This window comes from Triturus cristatus, chromosome 12 (genome assembly GCF_964204655.1).
Source record: "Triturus cristatus chromosome 12, aTriCri1.1, whole genome shotgun sequence".
Classification (NCBI taxonomy): domain Eukaryota; kingdom Metazoa; phylum Chordata; class Amphibia; order Caudata; family Salamandridae; genus Triturus; species Triturus cristatus.
In genome coordinates, this window is record NC_140595.1 from 270,896,256 (window position 1) to 270,923,795 (window position 27,540).

Consider the following 27,540-nt stretch of genomic DNA (forward strand, 5'->3'; position numbering starts at 1 on the left):
TTATAATGTACCGCAACTCATTTGACCGGGAATAGTTTATTTGCTTCGCTCATAAATTTGAGACCCCGGCATGCAAGAATTGGAGAAGAACCACTCAACCAGGTTATTATCGCTTGCCGGCATGTTTTTATATTCAAATTAAGGAGGGTAGCACGTAAGTATTTCCTTCTCAGAGTCATTAACACTGGGCACACGCAAAACAGGTGAATTAGAGTTTCGTTGTGGTAGCCGCATAGTCTACATTGGAGACTTTCGTTAGGATGTTTCCAAGACGGTCTTAGGTCTTTTGAGGAGTAGTGCAGGCCCAGTCGGTAGTCAATGAAAGTTTTTTTTAATTATTGACTAAAGTGTGTCGCTAGGTAGATCTGTGGTTTCTGATGAGAGTAGGAGGAAATTACGGTCCAAGCGTGGCGTCGAGTAGCCAGTATTTTTTTATCCTCTAGTAAAGATTTGCTTTTTGCCACTTTGTTAGCTATTTTACAGAAAGAGACGTGGTCTAATTCTTTGTTCCATGTGTCTAGAAGTTCTAATTCATGGAGGCTGGAGTTCAAGTAGGTTGCCCAAGAGTTTCCGGTAGACTCTCTGTCTTGGGTGCTTATCTCTTGCCAACAGACGTGATCCATGGACTTGGATGGGGCTAGCCGAAGTTCGTGACACCATTTTACAAACCTTGACATTGATCGTGTGTGTTGATTTTGTAAACCAAATTCAAGGCGGATTTGAGCTGCAGATGCTGATTTAGGCAATTTGAACACAGATTTATAGATTTTGTTCTGAATTTCATTAAAAATTTTGGCCTCAGCTCCGAGCCAAGTTACTAAGCCGTATGATAATGTGTGTTGAATTTGGGCAGACATTACCCTAAGGAGGTGAGTGAGATTGGGACCCCCCATTTTCAGTTGGAGCTGTCTATATGCATAGATCAGTGTTTGAGACTTCGCTTTTATAGACAGGGTGTGTTCTTTTTTTGAATTGCCTTTCCCGATCGTCACACCTAGGTACCGGTAGTGGTTCTGCTCTTCCAGTACTGACTTGTCAATCGTCCATGTAAATGTAATCTTCTTGTGCTCGACTAGCCGCAGTATTTTTGTTTTTTCCCTATTTAGTTCCAATTTTTCTTGTTCTAAATAAGATTGGAGGTTGGTAATTAGGCGTTGTAGGCCTATTGGGGTTTTACTTAGTAAAACGATGTCGTCAGCAAACTGTAGAATTGGAATATGGTCATTACCAAGTTTGGGTGCCTGGCTATTTATTTGTCCTAGGTTGTTTCCTATGTCTGCCAGAAACAAGTTAAATAGGCACGGGGCCAAGACACAACCATGTTTTAAGCCGTCCTGAGTTTTGATTTTTGAAGTTAAACTCAGACCCCGGCCTAATTTAACCCTTGCCCATGTGTCGGTGTATAGGCGGATTATTGCATTTAGTAATGGCCTGGGCATCCCCCAGTCGTTGAGCTTTTCCCATAGTCTTGACAGACTCACTCGATCGAAGGCTGCTCTTATGTCTATAAAACACCCGAACAGTCGTTGGTTCTTTTTCCCAGCTCTTTCCATTAACAGAGCCAGTGTCGTCAGGTTTGTTGTTGTCCCCATCCCATGTCTAAAGCCGATTTGAAAGTTGGGAAGTAGGTTGTTGTTTTCTACCCATTCTTGAACCTGCTCTAAGAGGCATGAGGCATACAGTTTTCCTTCTACGTCTATAAGGGAAATCAGCCTGTAGTTACCTGGGTTTCTTCTGTTGCCCTTTTTGTGGATGGGGTGGACGATGTTTCCTTTCCACGATGAAGGCATACAGCCAAAGATATAGATTTGGTTGAACAAAGCTGTAAGATGTTTGGACCAGAAGTCCTTGTTTTGTTTAAATACAGCTGTCGGTAGGCCGTTTGGACCAGGTGCACCCTCGGGTTTTAGTTTCTGTATAAGTTGTAATACACTTTTGCGGGATGTCAGGACAGGCTGGTTGCAGTCCTGTTTTTGCTTGTCCAGATCATTAGGCTTGTTTGAGCTTCCGAGGGATCCCGCTTGGTGACCTGCATCCGTTGTTTTTATTGTCCGTGGCGTTGTATTAAATAAAGTAGTGACCTTTGATGCATAAAGGTTCCTTACATGGGCTTCCCAGCCTTCGGCAGTGATGCCGGGGTCTTGAGACATCTCTTCGCCTTTGTTCAAGTTGTTAATAATTCCCCAGAACTCCCAAGAGGTTTGTTTTTTGCTGGCTGAAAAAAGTTTTAGCCATATTGATTCTTTATGATTGGCTTTTGCCACCCACAACTTTTTACGATAGTTCTTCCTCAAAATCCTTAAGAGAGAATGGTTTGGTTTGGTTCCGTGGATTTTGGACGTGTGGACGTTCCGTTGCTCCGTGGATATTTTTTTTTTTCCAATTTTAGTTCTTCAGTGAACCAAGGTTCTTTTAAGGTTTTTTGGTTTTTTTGTGTGGCTGGGGGGGCGGAGTGCTTTTGAATTAAACCTCGACCAGATGTTCCCAGTGTTTTACGTGGTCTCCGTCCTCTTGTTGTACAGTCACTCAGTCCAGCATGGGTCTGACAGCGGGCGCCCATCCACGGGGTCCAGGATCGGCACAGTAGCCCCCACCGCAGCCAGTCGCCACCCGGTAGGTGTCTTACCCCGGAGGTCGCCAATAACACCAGGGGGCCTCCAGCAGGTGCCCCTTATTGCAGGCGAGCAACTGGTCACCGCGACACAGCAGGCCCTCGGAGGTAGTCCCCCAGTCGTCACAATTCCACCCCTTCGCCACCGACCTGTAGCGCGATGGGGTTCCAGGATCAGCCCGCCATCAGGGACATCTCCGTTCCGTATTCCATCTGTGTGTCTGTGGGCGCTCCGGTTTAGGTCGGCAGGACAGGCTGGTCGTCACGTCACTGCAGGCTGTGCAGGCACACCGGGCTCCACAGCCGGTACCCAGGGATGCACCCCGGAGGCGCCATAGCGGGTTGGTAGGCGGGCGCAGCGGAGACACTCCGCAGGAGGGGCCAGAACACCCAGGCCCAATCGGCAGTCTCCCTCCACCAGGCCGCAATCCGGGAGGTTGAGTGCACTCCGCAGCCGCACGTTTCTGCACGTCCGGAGGCTCCGCAGCACTCGAGCCCCGCGGCTTCAGCTTGCTCGCTCTATGCCAGGCCCCGACTGGCGCGAAAGCCGCCTCTCAACTTCAAGCGGGAGCGGCGACCCGTGCCGCAGCCATAGGATCACCGGAGCAGTCCGCCGGTCTACAGGGGCATCGTCCGGGAAACAGACACCGCTCCAGCTCGCGGGAATGCTGCAATTGACAGGATAATGGAGCCCCCGGCCCGGAGCTCAACTAAGAGACGTCCACCATCTCCGGCTACTAGCCACGCCCCCGGCTCCCAAGAACTTAGCAACAGAAATAGCAAAAACCGGGGGGCAATCCACCCTAAGTATGCGAAGGGCAACAGAATGGCTGCGTACACCTAACAGCCTGCATATCGGAGCTAATCAGGTTCTGCGGGGGGAGACATAGGATGGGTACACAAAGAAAATGTGCAGCAGACTCTCCTCCAGAGGATTGCAAACCAGCTGTGCAGCAGCTCCCCCTCTGGCCCAGTTGGAAGTGAATGCTCTCAGCGGTAGGCTGCCCACTTGAAACTGAAAAAATAAGTACCTGTCCAGTGCAACAGACACCAGGTCCCAGAAATTCTCAAACCCAGAAGGGGGCTAGAATTAAATCATTTGTTAACTTGGCACAAGTGATATGAATCAGTCTCCCACTCCCACACCCCAAACAACCCATTGAACGAAGGAAAGAATTAATGCTAATTTTAATCAGGTGATAACCTCTCAGTTCACAGCCTAAAAACATTTCAGATGGTGAACAAAACTGTTTACCACATTCTAGCAGCACTCATTACAGTAGGGTGTCACCCATAAGACAATCGCCATAGGTTGATTCCTTCACTATTAAACCACAGTCTGGTATTCAAATGCATATTTTGTTGAGGTTTCATGAACAAATCAAGTTCACTGCGGGGGTGGATAGTTATGTCTCACCCAACCCATGTGACAGCCACTCCCATCATTCAGTTTCATAAAAAAGACAACAGAGACGCCTATACCTCCATAGTGCTGTCTAAACACTGAAGTCACTGTGGGAACAGTCCAGGTATGGCTCTTGGAATGTGAAACACTGAGGTGAACTTACTGTAAGTGCCTCATTGTCGCTTGCGAAAAATATGACTTTGTGACAGCAAAACAGTGAGTGAAAATACTCTCATTTTAGATTGTAATTAGATGCAGTGGTAACTGATTCACAAAGGGGAAGTCGTCAAAGTGGGCCAACTTCCCGCTTGGGGACCATGCCATGCCTAGGCAGCCTGAGGACAACTGTCAGCTCCCACCAGCTGCACCGCAGTTTTTTTTCCAAATGGAAAACATGTTTTTAAGCAGCACCAGTACCTTTAATAGGCTGCAAATACAACAAAAATATTTCCCGTTTAGAAATAGAAATTCAGGGGTGGAGGTCTGCTGTCCCTCGCACGTGGCCCTCCATACTTTCACAGATCGTGTATGTCGTTACAACATATGCCTTCATGCCTTTACCACACATCCCTCACCATGGATTGCCACACACATCTTTAGCACGCATATGGTTCTTCCACGCATGCCTTTGCAACAAAATTGTAAGTATAAATCAGGTAAGTAGAACCTATATATATATATATATATATAGGCTTGACGGCCGAAACGCGTCTTTTGTTGCCATCGGATTAAAATTAGACCTACCTGAGCAATTGGTGTGGCTCGTCCTTCCCCGACGGAATGAGTGTGGGGATTTCGAAGTTATATTTCAAAACCATGTATCGCCAAACGCTGCACGCCTGCCAAATCGTGCAGCGGTGTATTAGTGAAACGTGAAAGGCAAGCAGGGAAGAATGGATCTATAAAGCGGAAACAGCCACGCTCTATTAAGAGTGGCAGTAATCAACTACTGGCATGGATGAAGCACTACACAAACATCCCCCAATTCCAGCACAGTCCTCCTCATGCCGGACGGGTGGGCTCCCGTCACTTGACTCTTTTCCACTTGCAGCACTATATGCCCAGTTCGAAAGTATTCGTGTGGACAAATTAAAACCATTGACTGATCTATTAGGCCGACTTTAGGGTCTTGTGGCTAGTGTTATCAATCAATCTACTACTCAGCATATCAGGGAAAAGGGCTCTTTAACCGCACTTAGTCCTTCCTATGTGCCTCAGTGTGAATCAGCTACCTTAGAGCAGGGACACCTCCATGGGAGGTAGCCATGCGCTCTATAAATAAATAAAAGCATAATGGCTCTTTGATATCTAGGCGGCCCCCCATATAGGATCCCATCATAACAGTTCAGAAGATGGGGCCCAAAACACCATTGAAATCTGTTAGGGGCATCCAGGGTCCCCCTCAACATACTAAGCGAGGGACCTTAGAAAATGCGACAATAAATCCCTCCATTTGTTGACAACCTTCCCAGTCACGTCCCACTATATCATCTATTGACGAATTCCTTGTGATACACATATTCCTGCTGCTGGCCCCTTCCAGGATATCTTGAGCCTCCCTTGTACATCCAGCCCCTATGTTTTTATTCTGTGCCACCTTTAAGATACGGCCAACAGGAGTCATGGAACCAGCCACGGAACAAGGCTGTACATTGGTTAAACAAGCACAGACATTTTATTGCCTGGGGCCAAAATGAGATCCTAATGGTGAGGAGGGAGGGCTGGCTTGGCCATTCTAAGAAAAATATCACATGTGATTTTATTGTGGTAAATTTCCGTAGATATGTCTGCGTACAAGACATACTGAACAATAAGGAAGTCAAGAGTTTTACTGAAACTAACGTCACTCTTACACTTGGATATCTCTATAGACCCTTGGCCCCGTCCTGTGATACTCCTGTCTAGTATTCAAGCATTTCCAGCAGTGTCCCTTATGCTAATATGTTTTCTGCTCTTAATGATTCAGAAAACGTTGATTGACTTAATAGGGGTTTATTACCGGGTGAGCTTGTCAGGAGTGAAGTTCTGGTCCCCACAATGACCACTGAAGGTCCACAGGCTTTAGGAACTATGGGGTAGTCGTTTCTCTGCTTCATGGTACTGACTTTCCCCTTAACGTACTGTCTATGAGCATTGCAGGGACAGATACCCAACTTGGAAATGAGGATTGGTTGGGTTTTGTTTTAGGGTATGAGCTGATTTGCTTTCACGAGACATGGCCTGTAGCAGATTTCCATATAAATGGGTATCGCTTTTATTGCAATACTGCCATACCCGCTACTTCTGGAGAGCCCAGGGGAGACTTGGCCACATTGAGTTTTCAAAATTGTAGCAAGGTGAAAGTTAAGCCCCTAAATTCCTCCCCCTGGTTCCAACTATTGTTGATAACTGGGCTAGGTACAGTGGATATCATGGTGGTTAACTTTTGCCATAATGTCTTGACCATGGAAACTCCCAGGTTGTTGATAATTTAATTGAGGAAATTGTGATAAGAAACACTCCCAGCTACTCCATGTACATCCTGTGGGCAGGGGATTTTTACTACTCATTATGTGATTTTAGTAACACAAAGGTGTGTGGTCTGGAAAATGAAGATGGTCAGACAGTAACCCATTTTAGACACTCACAGTATTAGGATACTCTAAATAACAATATCACCTCCACCAAATTAGTTTTTATGTTTGAATGCATGAAAGATAACCCCTTACCTTATCCTACCTTTTTGGGGGGCACCAAATCAAGTATAATTGATTTTATGTTCATTTCTAGTAATTATAATCAAGTTAAATATGCAATACAGGGAAATGCAGGGGAGAGATTGTGCAACCCAAAATAGTCAGGGAAAACCTCAGTTTAATATTTAGTTGTTTGTCATCTGAGACTATTCCTACTGCCCTTATTAGAGATTTTGAGACATTGTGTCAAGTTGTATCATCTGAGTTAACAGCTAAACGCCCCACTCATTCTTTCCCAACCTTTTCGCTGGTTCGATAGTGTATGTAGCCAAGCACATAAACAGCTAAGATAAGCTCTCCACTTTGTTCCAAGAAACAGGGTCATGGTTAGCGCAGCTAGGAACAATTAGAAGGCCACACTTTAAATTAGGAAGAGTGAGCTTAGAAATAACGTGTGGTCTGATTTACAGGTAGCTTAGGAATTCACAGAAGTTTTGGGAAGTTGTCAACCGCCCACTGTTCACTGAGGGACATGAAACTAAAATGGATTTGTTTGATTGCAGGAACAGCGTGGGCTACACACTTCTCATGCATTTTCAAACCCTATATAAAGAAATTGATACTGAGGAAGGGGATGTGCTTACACCTAGGGTTATGGAAAAGGCCTCCCAATTTAGTCAATCAATCACGGTTAAGGAGGTGGAGTCAGCGATTGTCCAGGGCAGTTGCAGGAAAGCACAAGGCCCGGATGGAGTCCCGCTTGATATCTTTAAAAACAATCTTGGTCTTTGGGGTTTCAATTCTCACTAACATCTTAAGGGCCGCTGTTCTTGGCCCTCTCCCCACTTCATGGAAAGAGGCATTGTGGTCCCTATTTTTGAAAAAAGAGACAGACATTACCTGGAGTGTTACAGACTGATTTCCTTGAAGGATGCCACAGCCAAGGCCCTGTGGTACGGTAACAAATGATGGACAAAATGCTGAATGAATCAAACATTCACGCCCAGTCAAGAGACCTGGATGAAATCCCTCGTTCTTTTGCTCACTACTCCACCCCGGTTTGGACCCAGCCATGTGCAAATCAGTCTTGACCCTGTTCCTCATGGGAACAATACAGCCCACTCTGCCAAGCCAGATCCCCCCTGGACCGGAAACAAGCATCCTGGGACCGGTTTTAGGGTCAAACCCCATATCAGCCAGTCTAGCTTAAATCCAGTGGCACAGTGAGCAAGGCACCAACGTCTGGGCATACCCATCCTACTTAGGGTGAAAAGTGCTGTAGCAACAAATGATGGACGGAATGCTGAATTAATCAAACCCCCAGTCAAGAGATCTAGGAATCAATTGATTTTTTGCTCACTACGGCACACCAGTTTGGACCCAGCTATATGCAAATCAGTCTTGACCCTGTTTCTCATATTAACAGTCCAGCCCGATCTGCAAAGCTGTGCCATCCCTGGACCGGAAACAAGCACCAAGGTACCTTTTTCGCTGTGCCACTGGAGTCAAGCTAGCCTAGCTGATGAGGGGTGAAACCCCGGAACTAGTCTCAGGATGCTTTCTTCCGGTCCAGGGAGGACCTGGCCTGGCAGTTAGGGTTGGACTGTTCCCCTTGGTAGCAGGGTCAAGACTGATTAACATATCGCTGGGTGTAAACTGGAAAGGCATGGGGAGCAAAAAAACCAATGGATTTAGGACCATATTCTCTGCCATGGGTTGATGTTTGACATTGATCAGCACTCTGTCCATCAATTGTTCTTTTTGTATTTGTCACCCGAGTGGAACGGGTATGCCCAGACATGGGTCTCATGCTCTCAATGTCACTGGAGTCAAGCTAGCCTGGATGATGAGGGTGAAACCCTGAAATTGGTCTCAGGATGCTTGCTTCCGTTCCAGGGAGGACCTGGCCTGGCAGTCCGGGCTGGATTGTTCCCATTGGGAGCAGGGTCAAGACTGATTTGCATATTGCTGGGTTTAAACTGCAATGACATGGGGAGCAAAACAACGATGGATTTAGGCCCATATCTCTGTACTGGGGTGAATGCTTGACATTGATGAGCATTCTGTCCATCAATTGTTCTTTTTGCAACAGCCAAGGTCCTGGGGCGGATGCTCTTAGCTCGATTGGGAATGTGGGCTAGCGAAAACAACATGCTTTCATGGATCCGATATGGGTTCAGAGAAGGTCGAGGAACAGTTGAGCAGTGTCTGAATTTAGGGCTAGTTTTCAGCAAGTACACAAAGTCAATGAAGTGCTTATTACATCTGGCCTTCATGGTCCTGTTGTGTGCTTGTGACACCGTAAATCGCAGCCTGCAGCATATGCCACAATACAAAAAATACTCTTTGCGACTGCCTTGAAAGTGGTCGCATTGTAATTCCCATGGCGGGACCGCCAACAGCAAGTCGGGCGGTCCCATTCCCGATATGATGGCGGTCAGACAAAAGTCTGACTGCCATCATAAGGAAGCCCCTTGTATTGGTTTGCGGCCCGATATTAACAAAAACCTTTTATTTGCATGGAATTCCGGTTGTTAAAGTTACACGTTTTTGCTGTCTGGGGATCCTCTTTAACACCATCTCTAAGGGTGCAGCAAGTTAACAGGGCGGTAGAAGCTCTTTTTCACTTTGCAATTAAGCTCGGCCAGAAGCCCGCTAGGGAAATGACAAGGCTATACAGAACCAAATGCATTTCATTTGCTAATTGTGGGGCTGAGGAGTATGGGGCCATACTGATTGCTCAAAGCTCCAACTTGTTGTGAAAGCTTTTCTTAGGAGGCTTTTGATGGTCCCCCAAGGGTCTTTTTTTGTCAATCGGAAGTGGGTCTGAATTATCTAGAAGATTGCATACGTCTCAGTCCTTTATGACTATGGGTTAAATTATGGTGTACAGCGGAACTAGAATTCTCCAGACACATTTTATAAGATTGTTTGTCCACATATAACTCGGAGAAGATTCCCTGGTTAGGATATGTTCACTGTGATTTTAGCAATTTGGGCCTAATTGCTTATTTTGACCCAGTTCACATTCCATCTCTGGCTAAAGCCCAAATTAAGGAAGCTTATTGGAAAAGGGCATTAGCCAACGGCTAGAGTTCAACTCTCAGGAGACTGTCGTCGTATGAGCCCAAGGATATCCCTTCCATTACATTGATGCAATTTTATATGTCGTTCGTTTTAAACTAACAATATAGGTCTGGGATGTTCTCATATGATTCTGTTAATCAAGGTAACATTCAAATTGTAATACTGACGACTAAACTGACAGATCAATGAACTCCACATGTGGAATATGTGGGAGTACAAATTAGAATTAATGTAGATGAAGCAGACAAACCATATAATTAACCACTGTTAAAATGCATAGATTTTATGAGGAGAAGAGATTATTTTTCCATCTTCCTCATGAAGAGATTCAACATAGTTTGGATGATTTTGGTATCCAAATGCATATACCTCTTAGGTTTATTACCACTGTTTATTCCAGCTTAGATTTCTTATACTCTAAAAGTCAGCTATAGGCAGCCTTCTATGGGGTATCATAAGCCTCATCCGGTATTATGGTTCTTAAAGCTCCCCTACCTCAGGGAGTTGACTTTGGATTTAGGCCTTCATTTACTATACGTTAAATAGGTTGATAAAATGAGGTGCCTTTGGTTTTTTTTGCATTTGATTTGATTGTGAATCTCCTGAAAGCCCTATTTCTCTTCAGAATATGAATTATTGGTGTTTTAAGTGAGTTGTATAGAAATTGCTTTTGAGGATGCATAAAGTACATTCAGATATGTCAAATTATAAAGTTTCTAGCACTCTGCAAGTAACAGTTGGCATGAACTACGATAGCTGGGATACTTGTCTTGCGGAGTTGCACAATGGCCTGCATTATGGTGCAGCCCCCCTTAGCTCACCTTACTTGCGGTTCCCCTGTTGAATAGCAGCCCCGGCAGCCAAAAGCAACCCACAAGGGGATACCCTAGCTCAAACTGGCAGCCTGGGTAATACACTTATCTATGCCCAGTTGTCTTACTGTTCCTCCTGATACATGTAGTGGATGCGGGCCTGCTACACCTATTGTAGTTACAGTTTTGTCTTTTTGCGGATCAGAAAATTGTATATTTCCTCATCATTTAGGCCCACCCGTTCATACATCCTAGATAACAGCTCTCAAATGATGACTATGTCAAAGCTGCTCTATCGTTAATAGAGCTGCACTGTGAGGTGGTATGGTAAATTGCCTTCTATATTCGAATTGTGCAGAATGCCTTATAAGCTGTTGAATGTATTTGAAAATGCCAAAATGTCAATAAAATAAGTTAAAAACAAATATGGCATGAAAAACACTGACATTAAATCTTAGCAATAGGTGGAACATACAATCCTTAGGTAAAGATCATCAGAAAAAATTGTCAATTCCAACTCCAGGTTTTAAAATATTTGCAGATCAGCGATCTCGACACACATGGTCATTTCGAATTTTAAGGGAACAGAAAATCCTCCAGTTTCCGGAAGTAACTCTAAATGCAGAATAGAATTCACCAACTGAAATTCCTCCACAATGCAATTCCTGTTGAGAGGACATTCAGCCAAAGGGTTCTACTTTGTGTTTAGAATGACCTCCAGAAATTATAGGATTTTCAGTTTACACCAAGCTCTAAATAAGACCCTTAGCTACAATGGACTTTCCCCTTCTAGAATTTTCATTGAACGTAATCTTTACATAAGTTACTGTTGTGATCTGGCTTTGATGATTTTCAAGTGAGTGTGGGTTATTGGTGGAGTCTATTGGGCACTCATATGATTTTCATTATATGTCACCTAAGTTGTTTTTAGGGAAATGCTGCATAAGCCCTCCAAGTCCATAAAGTGAAGCCAATAATGTGTCTACTGTTTGCACTTTATGAGGCCTCCACTGGATGGATATTCGAAACAAATGCGAAATTAACCATCCTGGGCGGAAATTAAATTGATTGCCACAACTGTGATGTTAGGAAGACTGCCGACAATACCATTAAAATGTCAAGGTTAACATTTGGCACTATTCATGTTTCATATGTATGTATGGCTAACGTTGAGGCCAACACACCCTTACCTAGATTGTAGATTCTTTAGGCTCGACTAATTGAATATTTTATTCTAGAATCTGACTTTTTTTTTAAAGCTAATGGACATTTTCCAAAAATCTATGATAATTGTGGTACCTGGTTGAATATTTTAATGAGAACTTGTAAAATTTAAATTATTTCTGGAAATATGATATTCTAATGAAAGCAGTTGCCATTTTGATTGATGTCTGTTTTTTATTGTGTTTTGGATATAGATTTTTAAATACCCGTTTCTTCTTTAATACAATGGTATTAGTCTCAGGTGCTTGTGCAACCGAACTCTTCATAGAATGTTAATGATGAAAAATATAGTTATGTGCATTTGAATTTCTAATTTAACCGTATAAGGACTTTTAGTGAGAATTCTTGTTGTGTGAAACCGAATTTAAAATTCCTTCATTGTGAATAATAGCAAGAAAGTGATTTATAGATGATGATGCTGCACTTTATAAGCTCTTGGTAATCTGATTTCCCTATGGCATTGACTTGATGCCTTTTATGTGTCAATGTGTTACTATTGTTCAATATGAATGCAATATTGTTACAGAGTTTGCTGTTATTAAGTTAGAAAAACTAAATAATAGATATTAACTTTATTTTTACTTTTCACTAGTTGTTACAGCTGTGACCATCAATGAGCTCAGTTCAGAATCTCTTTTCAAAGTTAAAGGGGGCACAACAACTATACCGTGCACATATGTACTGGATGCTGCAGAAACTGGCAACCTTGACATTGAGTGGTTTCTCATGAACCCTGACCCCTCTGGCCTCGACACTGTGGTGAGTACTCTTGTTTCACTTTCTTGTGAGTGCAGAACCTACGGGAAGGAATGGATTAAGTGGATAGAAAGGGGAAGCTAAAAAAAACCCACAGCAGTCACTTCAATCAACGCTGCCCTGGTAATTTGAAACAGCTCTAGAAAAATGTGTTGGTACTAGCTTTCTACTGCACTGAGTGAATGTTGAGCGTGAGCATGAATGAGTGAGTCGGAGCATCTCCAGAAGGATTTGTAGGGGAACATTCTATAGAGCCTACACGAGAATTGTGGGGGCTACTCATTAACCTTATTTTGCAGTACGTTTAGTAGTACTTCAGTAACTACTACTAAAGTACTACAAAATTCTATTCACAAACATACAAGAGTAAATCTCCTCCACTACCCCTACCTTTTATAAGAAAATATCCTCACAATTGTAGGTTACTATTTAGGGGTGATTACGATATCTGTAGGAAAGGCTCCGAACAGCATTTGGTTCGTCCGAATCCGTGTCGACCGCCCGGTTTCCGACCAACTGGGAAACAATTCCGAGTGATTACAATGGTTGGAAACCGTTCGGACTGTCCGACTCACGTCCAAATGGCATTCAAAGACACCGAGTCGGTCGGAGCCAACTTGTGCGTCTCTATGGACCGCGTTTCCAACTGAGCGATTACCATTTTGGATTCAGTCAGCCTTTCCGAATTGGTCTGTTCGACACAGATTGGCTGCCGGACTCTGACTCTGGGGGCTCATAGTAGCCCCCTCTTCACCTGGAGGCCTCCAGTTGAGGCCTGTGGGGCTACTCATGAGTACCCTCTTTCCAACCATGCAGGGTGTGACAGGCACCAAGGGGTGCCCGCCACAGGGTGCACGATTTTCTGCAACCACCCCATTTTTCAATGGAAACCTGTATTGTCAGTCAAAACACAGGCTCCCATTGAAGTCAATGGGAATCTGACCGAAAGGTGTTCGGAAACATCGGTCAGACTCCATGGTTCCGATTCGGTCAGAAACCAATCCGAGACAGAGTCAGTCAGAATGATTTCCGACCGACATCGCAATGAGGCCCTTAGTAGTATACGGGAGAGGAACCACATCAGTGGTTGGAAAAAGGGGCATACTTATAACTAAATGGGAGGGGTTTAGGAAGGAGTAAGGAGGGGTTTCGGGAGTGGTACAAGGGGTTTAGGAAGGGAAATGCATCCACCCAAAAAGAAGTAAGCTATTCACAAACTGCACTTCTAAAGTTACTACAACCAAAAATGGATCCAAAACAATAGTAAATTACTTAGAGCTGGAGTAAGTCCAGCACCACACATGGCCAATCACTGGTACTGCAAACACCCTCTAATGGAAAATAATGGCGATAGGAACTTAAAATAAAATCCTATAGAAAGTAATGGCAAATTAAATTAATTAAAATATTTAAAAATCCAAATAAACATAATTTAATGTTAAAAAATCAAACATATTTATTATTTAAAAAATATTTAACAACCTTCTTAGAATGTGTATATTAAGGTACCAGCTTTTAAAAAAGATAATTAAATTACTTTTAATTAGTTATACACATCATATTTAATAATTATTAATGCATAATACAGTATAAAAACAGTTTTTATGGTGAGTGGGAATTTATTTTATAATTTAAACTTCCGAAAAATAATTTTAATGTAATTTAATACATTTAAATTAAATAAATATTTAATTCAAAATTAAGTTGAGTGATGTAGCATTTTCTAAATGTTGTTATAAATTTAAAATAAATATCTAACACTAATTTACATTAATATTTAACATAAAAATATTTTTACTAATTTGTTTTAGTTACTTTTTTACTATTCCATATACTTCACCATAGGAAGATTTCACATTCATGGTGTGCATCTCTCAAAGCTTATTGAACTTTATTAAGAAATTTGTAAATAAGCTGACATACCTTTTCTATTCAGAGAAGGAGAAAGTATCATATACGCACTTTTTAAAACAGTGTGTAAATGAGAACAAATATTAGCCAAATTAGTACAATATAAAAAACCTAGAGAACAGGTACAATTGCCATATTTTCTCTTAGTAAACACTGTGAACGAAATGATTGTCTTCTTGAGTCACTTAGAATGTGTTAAAAAACAATATAAGAAATAGGTCTTGCACATTTGTCTTGTACAGATCATACCTGTTCTTTTTAAGTGAATCACTTGCAAAGCACTAAAATCAATGTTGATTTTTTTCAGTTCCTGCCTTTTTCTCTGGATCATAGATCTTAACAACTGAATTCATAATATTGCATGTTACGTATTGCATTTTCTTGTACTAACTGTCAGTCTTGTTGGATTTTTCTTTCTGTTTTTTAAACCAAACAGATGTGTTGTGTGTCTAGTCCCATAATTTAGTGCTGCTCTCTTCTTTCTGGTTGCTGGGTCTCTGTAATGTCCATCTCAAAAAATATTAGCCATTGAACTTGCCTGTAATACTCAGACACAGAGCTATTTGGCTTAGCCAGTGCTTAATTTGATCTGGCAGAATTTATAGTTTATTATTAGTTTATCTTTTATAAATGGCCTTCATCCTTCTTGGAAAGGTAGAATGATAATAGAATATAAACAAAAGAAAAATAGCCACCAGTGTAATAACTACGATGCTTACTAAAGCCGACATGTGACTGATCATCTCGGAATTCTTTTTGCTTTTCATTATGGGAAAAGCCATTCCAAGGTAGCCTTCCATGAATGTGTTTTTTGGATTTTTTTAAATCATGCTTCATTATTTTTAAAAAAAAACTTTTTATTAGGTTCAGCAGTAGTTATGCATACATACTTATTCATCGCTTCAACATTGTATAGTACAACACTACAGTATTGAGGAGGAAAAATAGACATAGAAACAACACCCAGAACTCTATCACGTCTCAGTTCTAATTCTACCGATGGGGAAACACAGATCCCTCCCCTGTAGTCATTCCATTTGCCCCATTTCTTATCCCACTTCTTAGGGCACCCATGTGTCGTAAATACTTCCTTTTCTGCGACCATACATTTGTCAAGTTCTCTTATCCATGCCCGGATACTCGGTGGGTTTGCTGCCCCCATCCCCTGGCAATTTTCCATTTGACAAGGGTGTAGCCAATTGTTGTTCTATATCTGTAAGGTCCGTGGCCTCCCAGATGTTAAGTAGACCCAGTCCTGGTGTGAGACTCATTTCTTTCCCTAACGCTGACTGGATATGAGTCGTAGCCCCCTCCCATAGTCGTAGAAGCGCCGGGCACTCCCAGATCGTATGGTAAAAGGTAGCCGTTTGGCCGCAACCTCTAAGACAAAGTGCATCCGTTCTGGCACCTATCTTCGCCAAGATCACTCCCGTGAGGTATGACCTGTGAAGGAACTTAAGTTGTATCAGTCAGAAGCAGAGGGTAATCGCTGCTTCTTTGGGGGACATTAGAGCCGTCTGCCCGTCCTCGTCGTTGATTGGTCCTTGGTCTTCCTGCCATCGTTCCTTGAGTTTGTGAAATGTGTTTTGTAAGTTGTTACATAGCTCTTTATAAGTTAATGGGATTGCTTTTGGGTGTAGTGGCCCATCAAGAAGTCGATCTTCCAACGGCGTTAACTCTGGTATATTCGTAGGATCTGGGAAGGCTGTGTTGAGTTCATGCCCGAATTTGTAAGTATCTAAACAGTTCTCCCTGTGCCATTTGGTATTGTCCCTGAAGTTACTCAAATCTAAGGATCGACCCCTTTTTAATTAGATCTCCAACTGTTGAGATCCCAATTGTATCCCATCTGTCGAAGCCAGGTTGATAGCAGAGGGAACCCAACCCCTGGGCATACCACAGCGTTGTCTCCTTTGTGAGGACATTAGACCAACCCAATCGGGAGTTCGTCTGATGCCAAATCGCTGCCGTGTGGGAGAAGGGCCCAAAATTCCGCCCTCTCTTGACCTTCAAGTATAGTGCTCCTAAGTAGCCAGATCTTCCCGTCTGATATTTGTCTAATAAGTACGTGGGGTCGTCAGGGGAACGATACATCCAGTGGTTCACCACAACCAATTGTGAGGCCCAGTAATAAAGTCGAAGATCTGGGAGGGCGATTCCCCCATCATACCAACCTTTCATACGTTTTTTAGTAGCAATGCGGGGAGCCTTGCTGTCCCAGAGCAAAGTGCGAACCTCACCTTCCACCACCTTGAAATAGGCCTCTGGGGCTCCGTAGGGGCAGTTCTGAAGAATGTATAAGAAGCGGGGAAGGGCCAGCATCTTAAACAAGGCCACACGGTTTACCAGCGATAATGGTAGGGATCTCCAATGTTTAACATCTGTCCTCAACCGAGCTAACGGGGGGGGGGGTGGGCAGGTTACGGTTATAGAAGAGAGTTGAGTCTGACGTTGCGAATATACCTAAATATCGGAAGCCGTCTGCTGCCACCTCCACCCTGCAGTTCAACGGAAGACGGGGAAATCGGGCCTCGAAGTACAAACAGCACCGATTTACTCCAATTGATCTGGTAGCCTGAATATTTCCCAAAATTCGTAAAGATATTCAGGACGCCACATATGGATTTATATGGGGAGGCTAAATATAATAAAATGTCATCCGCATATAGGGATATACGATCTTCCTGACCCTCCACCCACTTCAGACCTCGCACCCCAACATCTCTACGGATCCAGGCAGCCAACGGTTCCAGCATAAGAGAGAATATCAGTGGGGAAAGAGGGCAGCCTTGACGGGTTCCCCTCCGCAATGTGAACACCCGTGAGGTATGGTTATTAACTCTCACTTGACCCTTTATATCAGTGTATAAGAGTTTCACCCACCCCATGTATTTCGGGCCAAATCCCATTTTTGCTAGAACTTCAAATAAGTATGGCCACTCTATAGAATCAAGCGCCATGGAGGCATCTAAAGAGAGCACTACTGCGTCCTCCGCTAGATATTCACGACATGAGAGCACATTATCCAGGCGGCGAATATTGAGCGCCTTATTCCTCCCCGGCATAAAGCCAGATTGGTCTGGGTGAACCAAGGATGAGATAACCGCTATCAGCCTGGTGGAGAGAACGTTCACTAGAATCTTGGCCTCTACGTTTATTAATGAGTTCGGCCGATAGGAGCCACATTTATCAACAGGTTTTCCTGGTTTGCGAATCACTAGGCAATATCCCTCATTCATAACTTTCATTATACATGGCCCACAGATGCGGGGCTACCTGGTAAGCGGTGACATTTTAGAATTTGATGGGAGTTCCGTTAGGCCCCATCGCCTTACTAGAATTAATTTGGCTTATAGCCTTTAGAATCTCAGCATCCGTGAGGTCACTATCTAGGGTCTCTTTATCAGTTTCAGAGAGGGTTGATATGTTACTGTCAGAGAGAAGTTGGCGGGAGTCTTCTGCGTCATATGTAGTTGAAGGAGAGTATATCTGCTCTAAATGTTCCGCGAAGGCATCCGCTATTTCCTTTGGGTGCGTTATAACTCTACCATCAGTCAAGGTCAAACACGGGACCCACCTATCCCCCTGACCTCTTCTTTCCAGCCAGGTCAGTGTCTTACCGGCCCTATCCCCTAGCTCATATAGTCTGTGCTGTAGTTTAAGTTCTTGGCCATCATATGCTCCCTCGCCTTGATCTTATACTCGGCCTGCTTGAGGGTGAGACGGTGTAGTTTGTCTTCTGAGGGTGTGGTGGTATTGTCTGACTCTAGTTGTTGAAGCTCAGCTTCCAATTGGACTAGCTGACGATTTTTATTATGGATATATCCCGTCTTTACGGACAGGGCTTGGCCCTTTAGGACTACCTTGAAGGCTTTCCATAATATTTGTGCCGACGTAACCGATCCTACATTGTCCTTGAAGTAGTTCGTAGTTTGCGTGTACAGTTCTTTTTTAATGTCAGGAATTCTAAACAGCCATGGACTAATAATAATAGTCGACCGCGGCGTCTTTCCCAGTGGTTGAGTTTGACTCTAATGGGGGAGTGGTCAGAGATACCTCTCGGCAGCACCCGGGGGTTCTGAAAATTCCCGATGGAGGCTACGTGTGTTCAGAAATAATCGATGCGGGATGAGCTTTTATGTGCATTCGAAAAATAAGTGTATTTTATGTCGCTCGGTTTCCGCGTACGCCATATATCTGTCAGACCCAGGGCCGTGGTAAATTCAGTCATGTGCATATTTGGACGGGCTCCTAACCTCTGGAGGTGTCTATCTAGGCTGTCATCCATGGTCATATTATAGTCTCCTCCTAGGATCAGGGTGCTCATTGGAAGGTCTGTAAGTATCTTGCCCAGGTCTGTCAGTGCTTCCCTGCCCAATGCTGGTGGTAAGTACAGTGAGATCACATTAATCGCTCTCCCTTCCCACTGGGCCTCTAGGACCGTGAATCTATCCCCGGGATCTGCCCAGGTGTTTTTTACGATAAGAGCTAGGTTTTTTTTTTAACTAAGATCCCTGTACCCCAGGATCCCGTAGTATGATCAGCATGTACCAGTAGTTTATATCCCCACCGTGTCAACGCTTTGCTTTTGTAACCAACCATATGTGTCTCCTGTAACAATACTATATCTGGAGCCTGTCGTTTTAGGTATTGTTGGACAATCCCCCTCTTAATTTTGTCCCCCATACCATTCACATTCCAAGTAAGGATGGAAAGTGACGATTCTAGGTAATCCCCCATCATCTGACATGAAGACAGTACAAGTGCGGAAATTAGGCAGCAACATGTATAGAACGGTCCAGCCGATCAGAACTAGCAAGACGTGGCATCTCTCATTTCCCCTACTAGTATTGTGAATTAAGGAATCAATCTGGAACAGTATGCAAGCACTACTTTTTAAATCAAACAGTTCTTGAAAAAACACCCAACCATCCCCTCGCTTGGACCTCACCGTTCTCCATTAGCGCTCGTGTTCTCTCTGTCTGTTCTCCGCGCTGGCCTCCAACTCTACGCCACCCCTCGAGCCACTACCATGTGTCCTCCGGCGACGTGAAGAACCACGTTTTGCCCTCTGATTCCACTCTAAGCTTCGCCGGAAAAAGTATGGTGTATTTCACATCACGGTCCCGAAGCTCTTTCTTCACCACCTGGAAGCTCGGTCTTTGGGCCTGGACTTTGGCCGTAAAATCCGGGAAGAACGTGATTTCAGCGTTATCCAGTTGGCGGGCGCATCTCGAATGGGGGGGGGGGGGGGAGATTGCCTACGCACAGCACCTGGCCGTGGGCCGCCCCCAAGTCTCAGGCTCCGACATCCGATCGGAGTCTATGACGCCGCCATGTTGTCTTCCCGGCTCCGCTTCCCACTCCATTTCATCTCTCGCGCGTTTACAGGGTCGGAAAGTTACAGGCGTCAATAGCGGTGGGCCCTGGAGTCGATGTGGTCTTGGCAGCTTCGAAGTTTAAGCTGAACCTGTTGTTGGTGAAATCGAGAGACTCGGTATCACTTTACTGGTGCTGTGCTGAAGGCAGACAATCTGCCAGTGCTGCCTGGAGGGTGCTGCTAGTCTTGCCTCACTTCCCTTGGTTCTGCAGTGTATTATAAGTTCCTTCTGTCATTTTAAGACATTTATAACATAACATGTGTATTTGTAAAGCGCACGTTCACCCATAGGTCTCTTGGCGCTGAATAACAGATGTTCGTTGTTACCCAACTCAATGATACTCATTTTATCAACCTTAGATGGATAAAAGGCTGAGTGGACCCGCCGGCATTTGCACCTGTCAAACACAGGCCCCTGCAGTGGATGCATTAGTCCACTGAGACACCAGACCCAACATTTATTGTACCTCAGTATAAGCAGGGCCACTGGAATAATGGGATTATGCTGCTGCTGTTTTTTTTTGTGCATAATCCACCATCTGCTGCATAATCTGCAGATTTTAACAAAAAAAGTGTTTCTAGCTCAAACCGTTCAAAAGTCACAAAAAATGTAACAACACATGTTGCTGCACACTGGAAGGCCCTTCACAAAGATTGACCGGTCACTTTCGTGTTGCTTATTGCTACATTTTGGTATTAAACTGGTACTAATGAGCTGTAACTAATGCCCCAAAAGTGTTAACAAGTGAAAAATGACAAAAAAACACAGTAAAACTTTCACAAACTGTGCCGCCTTACGCCCCATTTTGTTTCCGCATAATTTCCTCAACCTAGCCACATAATTTGGCCCCGAGTATAAGCGGTGTGTCACTCATTAACAATGCAGCAGGATGAGAGGAGTTCACATTTGCGCAATCATAAAAAATGTTGGCCATAAAGATAATAAAAAGAAACTGGAATTTCATCACTATCAAATTCGGAAGTTATCCTGGCAAACCATATTGCATCATACTACACGACCCAAAATATAATCTTTCTGTGTAGATTGTCAGTGGCCTTTTTATTTGATTGTATTTTTTTTCAAAACGAACAGCACAAATTTTAACTAATTAGTAACCACAGTATTTAACCTATACTCTATTCTGTTTCAAACAGATATTGACATACATGGGCAATCAGATCATTTCGAAAGCTCCCCCGGGTCTGCAGCAGAGGCTCAGTTTCACAGCCGCGAACCCCAGTCAAGGAACTGCTTCCATCACCATTGCATACCTGGAAGTAGAAGACTCTGGGACCTATCAGTGCAAAGTGAAGAAGAATCCAGGGGTGGCATCCAGGAAAGTGGCCATAGACGTGCAAGGTAATTATAACCTTTCCTCAGATGGCTCTGCTAAATCTGTAGATGCCTCTCTGCTCTTATGTGTCCTTCCTTGTGGTCTCTGGGAAACTATTCCACAGCCACTCTGATAATGTTTGCTATCAAAATATATATTTGTGCTATAATGTGCTACCAAACTTGCACCGGGTAAGATTATGTACTTGCGAGAAAATCTATCTATATTGCTTGTTGCATTGCTTTTTTTAACTGAGGCCCTGATTTAGAGTTTGGAGGATGGTATACTCCTTTACTAATGTGACCAATATGTCCGCTGCTGTATTACAAGTGCCATAGGATATTATGATACTCGAACAGGCTTTCCATCACATTTGTGGTGAAGATCCCATCTGCCAAACTCTAAATCTGGCCCTATGTTTTTTTTGCTTTAGCTTTATACTGAGTTTGCTTTCTACTGAGTCCTTCCAAGCAGGCTCTTCAAATAAGGTATGCTTTTGCCTTTACATGGCAGACAACACTAATGTGGATCTTCACTGTCATATCAGGGCAATACATTTTCACTGATAACTGTCAAAGTATTGAATACACTTTCCATGGAAGTCAGTAGTATAAAAGTGGGGAAGCGCTCCTTCAGAGGAGTCAGTTATGAAAACTGTATGGCAGGATGCAGTATTACAGAGCGATTGATGCAGTCATTTGAAATTGGCTGTCTTGAAGTACTTGCCAGTGGGTGGAGACAGGAGGGGAAGAAGGATTATGTATTTTATGCTCTGGCTTGATAGCGCAGCTGTCACCAGATAAATATGTGAGTATCAGTAGAGAGTGTCTTAGGCACCGCCCACATGCTGGGAGTCAGGAGTACATGTTTTGATTGGGTAGTTCTATGCTTCCGCCAAAAAATGCTTGTCCTCTACACAGATGTAATCATTTTGTTTAATTATTCAGCTGCCGGATCTTGAACATTGAGGGGCACACACATGACATTGCAATTCCATTAAAGTGTCTTAGGTAACTAAATAAAGTATGGTGTTTTTCTTTGACAGCAGCACAGACAGGAGGAGGAAAGTCATTAACCTGCATGGATGTTTAGGTCTGGCTTAAAAAGGCAACTGCCACCTGAGCTTTTAGGTTTCACAAATATATTGCTTCAGTTCTTTGCTTCCCTACAAATATATATCCATTCCCATTATAATTACTTGTAATGCTTCACATGACCATACAACATTACTTAAAAGCCAGGCCTATTGGCATTGCCAGTGCTTGTTTACTTTAGCTTTGTGCTGAGTTCTCAGAAACAGGCCCAGCCACAAGTGCTTTTACAGAAACCAGAACTGTAAGGTCAGCAATGGTTTCCTGTAACTTTGCTGATTGCTAACCTTCATCTTTTTTGCTCCATTTGTTTTTATAAAAATGTTGCCCATTTTCCTTGCAATTTTAACATCTTGGCACAATGGCCTTGACCACTATTTCACTAAATGTTTATCTGTTAAATTAAAACACGTTGTGTACTTTTAAGTTCTTTCTGTTGTGTTGTTTGAAAGGACTGTTACAAATAAGTCTTTAAACATTTTTTTCTGAGTATTGCCTAGCTGCTCAGAACATGCTATATATAGTGAAGCCAAAGACACATAATCTAGTTTACATCTGTGGACTGGACCGTGGGTCTTCCCAAAAGAAGACAATTTTGCAGAATATCAATTCTGCACAATTTAAAGTTGTGGAAAAATGTATCTTATAACAGATAATAATAATAGAATATGGATATTATTAGAATAGATAATAGAAAAAGGAATGGTGCAGTTTGGATACAATTGACTATGTTTTTATGTAAGCCACTGCATTGAAACCTACGTTTGTGATAATCAACAAAACAAGCCACCGTTTTCCTCAAGTAAAATCATGTTAAAGGTATCCAAAAAAAGAGCATTGGTGGATTTTCAGGATGCATTATTTTGCATTGCATTTGTGAACCAGTTGCAAGTCATTAGCTCAAACATTGCTAAGAAATAATGCAGGACTGTGGGTTGAGAATAGGTAACCTAGTACATACAGTGCCCCATTATTCAGGTGCTATGTGTGTCTAGCTCAAAGGTCTTTAGATACCAGTTCCTATTATTAGACATAATTGAGATTTAGAGCAGTGTCTTTGGACTGAGAACGAATTGGGGAAGTCGACCTGTTCCCTAAGGGCTGACTCTCTGTGCACAAGTAACTACATTGTATCATGAAGACCACATGGAGGAGAACCCTCTTTAACTCCTTAACTTTAAGAGGCTTATACAGAGCCAGGAGAGGACCATAGAATTTTGGATTACTTTATCATTGTCATTGATTGGATGCGTGATACTAGCCAAAATGTGTACGTTTGGATGCTTCTGCACATATCCAAAATAAATATTTAAGACATTGGATCCCCTACCTACTAAACTGTTCTAGGCAGGCAGGAAACGGCAAAAGACTGAAGAGGGGTTCTAAAGTGGTAATATTAGGAAGCTGGATTTAGGATGATATACTTTAAATGCTGTTTTACTGCTCAACCTCAAACGGCAGTATATTAGATGGAAGAAAGAGAAAGTTCAAAGAAAGAGTTGCTGGAAGGTGTGTGGAGGCATGGCCTGTAGGACTAACATTGTGGAAAAAATAGGGGACAAACTGGCGCACCCATATGTCGCACTGCTCTGTGGGAACCTTCCCTCATATTAAACACTAGTTGTAAAATTATCCATTTTCTCCATATTAGAACCATCTCGAACTTGAACATTATTCAATGCGTTATTCCATTGCTCTTCCGAACTTCATAAATCACTGCAGAGACAGCGTAATTCAATCCTGTTTCTTTATTTCATTTTTTCATATGTCCACTGAGTGCTCATAGGCATTTCACAGTAACACGTTAAAACAAAGATCAAGATGATATCTCACAGCAAAGATGACTTATTACTTATGCCCAATGCATTTCGAGCCTCACGTGCTCTTCATCAGGGTTCTCTGTAATAAAAAAGAAACATCTCAGCTATCCATTTACTGCTAACAAACAATATAAAACCAAACAAAACATTCCTATGTGGTTCCATCTACCCCCGTTCCCCCTCACCTTCTATCTCTAATGTATTAAAACCCAGGTGCTCCCAAAACCAAACACATCCCTGTCCCTCCCTCTCTCTCTCCTGACTACAACGTTTGCTACTCAAAAAAATTAAACCAACATGTTGTGCAACCCTCAAAACTAAGGACATTATTTAATCTCCCAATTCAACTCGTAATCCACCCTCACTTAAGGCAACTGAGCTTGTCTCCCATAATTGTTAGACTCATCTTACATACCTAATGCGAGTCTCCGTCTGCAGCCTAACCTCTTCATACTCCTCTCTCTTCCTGATTATGTTATCCATCCTTGTTAGCGGTCAACCATTGAATTATAAAGCTGAAACCTCCCCCACGTGTATCCAATCAAATGCGAGTCCTCTCAGACCCAGCCTCATAACCCATGACACCTGAAGCTATACTAAATGACCTAACGTGAACTACAAATCCCATAATGCCCTCCCCAGACACTTGGCTCACCCAAAAACGAACCTTGATTAACAGAAACCCACCCTGAGAGTTTGATAAACAATAAATATTTCGCAAAAAAACATTAAAACGAATTACAAAATCTTAATGGTAAAATGTGTACGAAAAATCACTTGTTCTAACAACCACAGTGCTGCAATCGGAAAAAGAAAATGAAATATAAATCCTGCGTCAACAGTGCAATGCGTCCGCCGCTGTGATGCTCTTTTAATGGATGCAATCATCTCTTCATGAAATCCACTTCCCGCTACGACGCTGTCTCTTTAGTGATTGAAAATCTAGTGTCATTGAAGTGCCTTAGTGTTCCGTTTTATCAATGGGGTGCAAACCAAATCGGGACGGTACATTTCTTAGAAATACAAATACTTGGTAGGAATGCACACCTTCCCTTGTAGTGTTCTTTTGTTGCCATTATCCAAACAATTCACATTTGTAAGTGCGTGCAGACAATTCCTGTGAACCGCCCCAGGTCACAGTTATGCTGAAGCAGAAAAAATAGGGGACAAACTGGCGCACACTTATGTCGCACTGCTCTGTGGGAACCTTCCCTCATATTAAACACTAGTTGTAAAATTATCCATTTTCTCCATATTAACATTGTGGCCATGCTTTGAGCCCGCCCTCGTTTACAGCCTAATGATCCGGAGCACTATCCTGCCACATACAACTCCATCCTGTCTGAGTCAGTCCAAACCAGTGGTGAGATCACATCAGCGATGCTGGGAGTACACATACCAAGCGGGCAAGTCCAGTTGGGCCGATATCGGCACATTGTGGCCTACTGGCAGGAAGCCTCCACCTTCCTGGGACTGCCTCCTTGCCCAGCTATAGACCAGGGGCTGTGGGCCCAGGAGTGGAAACCCTGACCCGAGGACTTCTCCAGAGTGGCAGTGGGGCCTGGTGTTATGGCTCAGTGCTCTCCGGACCTGCGCTGAATGACTGCCTCACTCGTGCTGCCATAGGGTATGCTATCTTAAAGCTCCGAAGCATAGTGGTGAGCGGGACCTGATAGACTTGGGACATTTGGAGGCTGACAGTAGAGAAAGATGCACAGCCCTCTGCTACCCAGAGATGGACTAACGCTCCCCAAGCTTGTGGCGCAGGACCTGATGGGCTGCCCCATCAGCGTCCCTATCACCTCCACCATTTTAAAGCTCTGGCAGGAGATGAAAAGCAAGACCTTTACAATTATTAGACTCCGTTGAGTTGTTGACACGTGACCCTTTGTTTACCGGGGAAGGCCTTCTCCCACTGTGCCTTGGGGTATCAAAGTGGGAATCCACCCTGCTCCTTAGGGCCTGTCCTTGTACCCCTCTGCAGCCTGTTGCCCTCACTCCAAGGTTGATTCAATGGGTGTTGGGGAGCTCTCCCTGGACATAACAGCTGGGTGTGGCTCAGACACACCTCTGTGTTTGTGAGACCCTCACCCCCATTTGAGAGAAATTTATAACACAGCTCACCTCCTGACTAGAGGATCTAAGCAGAATGTTTGCATGCCCCAACATAGGCGTCCACCTGAGCTGCTGTGAACTGAAGGGAGCCTAAAGGAGGAACATTAAAAAATATTGAGAAGGTCCTTCCCACAAACTGATGGTATGCTGCCCTAATGACATTAAGAGCTGGTGCTTCCTAGCCTTCGATGTCCACCCGCCAGGGGTTTGACCTCAAGCACTAATAGCCTCACCATACAACTTCTCGAGACCCTCAGTGCCTGTGACCCCAATTGAACTCCCACTACTCCAAATGCGTCAGCTACCATGGGTGGGGGATCATCCCCTTTTGGATCACCCTAGCCTCCCCATGATATCCTCTACAATGCCCATTTGTTAACTGAAACCTTTGCTGGAGAGCTGCACTTGCCCCAGACTGTTCATGCTGTACGCTTGGATTTCCCACATATTTAGGGGGACCTGAAGGCATTGCAAGTGGGCCCTAACTACAACTAGGACTGTAACTCCCATCATTACATCTGTAAACTGAGCCAATTTGTGTGCTGGGGCCCTGGAATGGCCTATAAGAATCCTTGCCCCTGCTGAGTGCTCAAGTCGAGAAGGTGTCACCGTTTCTGTCACTATCTACTGCTTGTGCCACTCCACTGAGGCATGCATCCCACCTCCGGGCTTCACTCTTGTGAAGATAGTGTCTAGAACTAATCATGAAGCACTGCAGATCCATCATCACCTTGGAGACCTTGGGCACCTATCAGAGACTTTGCTGTAGGTGCCCATATTAACCAGCTCTGTCAGAGGTCTAATACATGTTACATGTTCAGATTTTGACTGTGACTCAGTCAGTCTCCAGCCCATCAAATGACCTGTCATTGGCTGCATTTTTTGCTCTAACCGTGGACCAAATTAAATCATCTCACCAAGAGGCCCCCCAAAGAGAAATCTCTAACATCTTCTGAGGAGATATCAACTCCAACTGGCTCTGACAAACTTTATGCCCTACTTGAAGCTGTCAGATCAGCAAGCTCTGTCTTAGATCCACAGAAGATATGATAGCCCTGGATGTTGGCTACTATGTGCGCGCCAGTGGAAACTGGCCAATTGTATCATACAAACAAAGTAGAACATCAAGGACCTAGCCCTTAACCCTTTCGATGCTTGTGACGGAGCGGTTCCGTCATGCGCGTCGGTCGCGCTGTGCGCATGACGGAACCGCTCCGCCACGGCCCCGCCCGCGCAAGGTCCCTTCAGCACAGCGCTATAATCCGCGCCGCGCTGAAGGGGTTAACCTCCCGTCATCAACAAACCCAAGTAGTCCAATT

General features: G+C 43.7%; 1 protein-coding gene across 2 annotated transcripts in view; it reads left to right on the forward strand.

Annotated features, from left to right (window-relative positions):
• The window catches only part of LOC146775834 (coxsackievirus and adenovirus receptor-like), a 271,451-nt gene that overhangs the window by 126,197 nt on the left and 117,714 nt on the right, over window positions 1–27,540 (forward strand). For both annotated transcript variants that reach the window (XM_085638011.1, XM_085638010.1), the window contains exons 2-3: window positions 12,407–12,573; window positions 21,017–21,221. In XM_085638011.1, coding sequence (XP_085494137.1) covers window positions 12,541–12,573; window positions 21,017–21,221 — 238 coding nt within the window. In that variant the 5' untranslated portion in view covers window positions 12,407–12,540. The remainder of the gene's footprint in view (window positions 1–12,406; window positions 12,574–21,016; window positions 21,222–27,540) is intronic.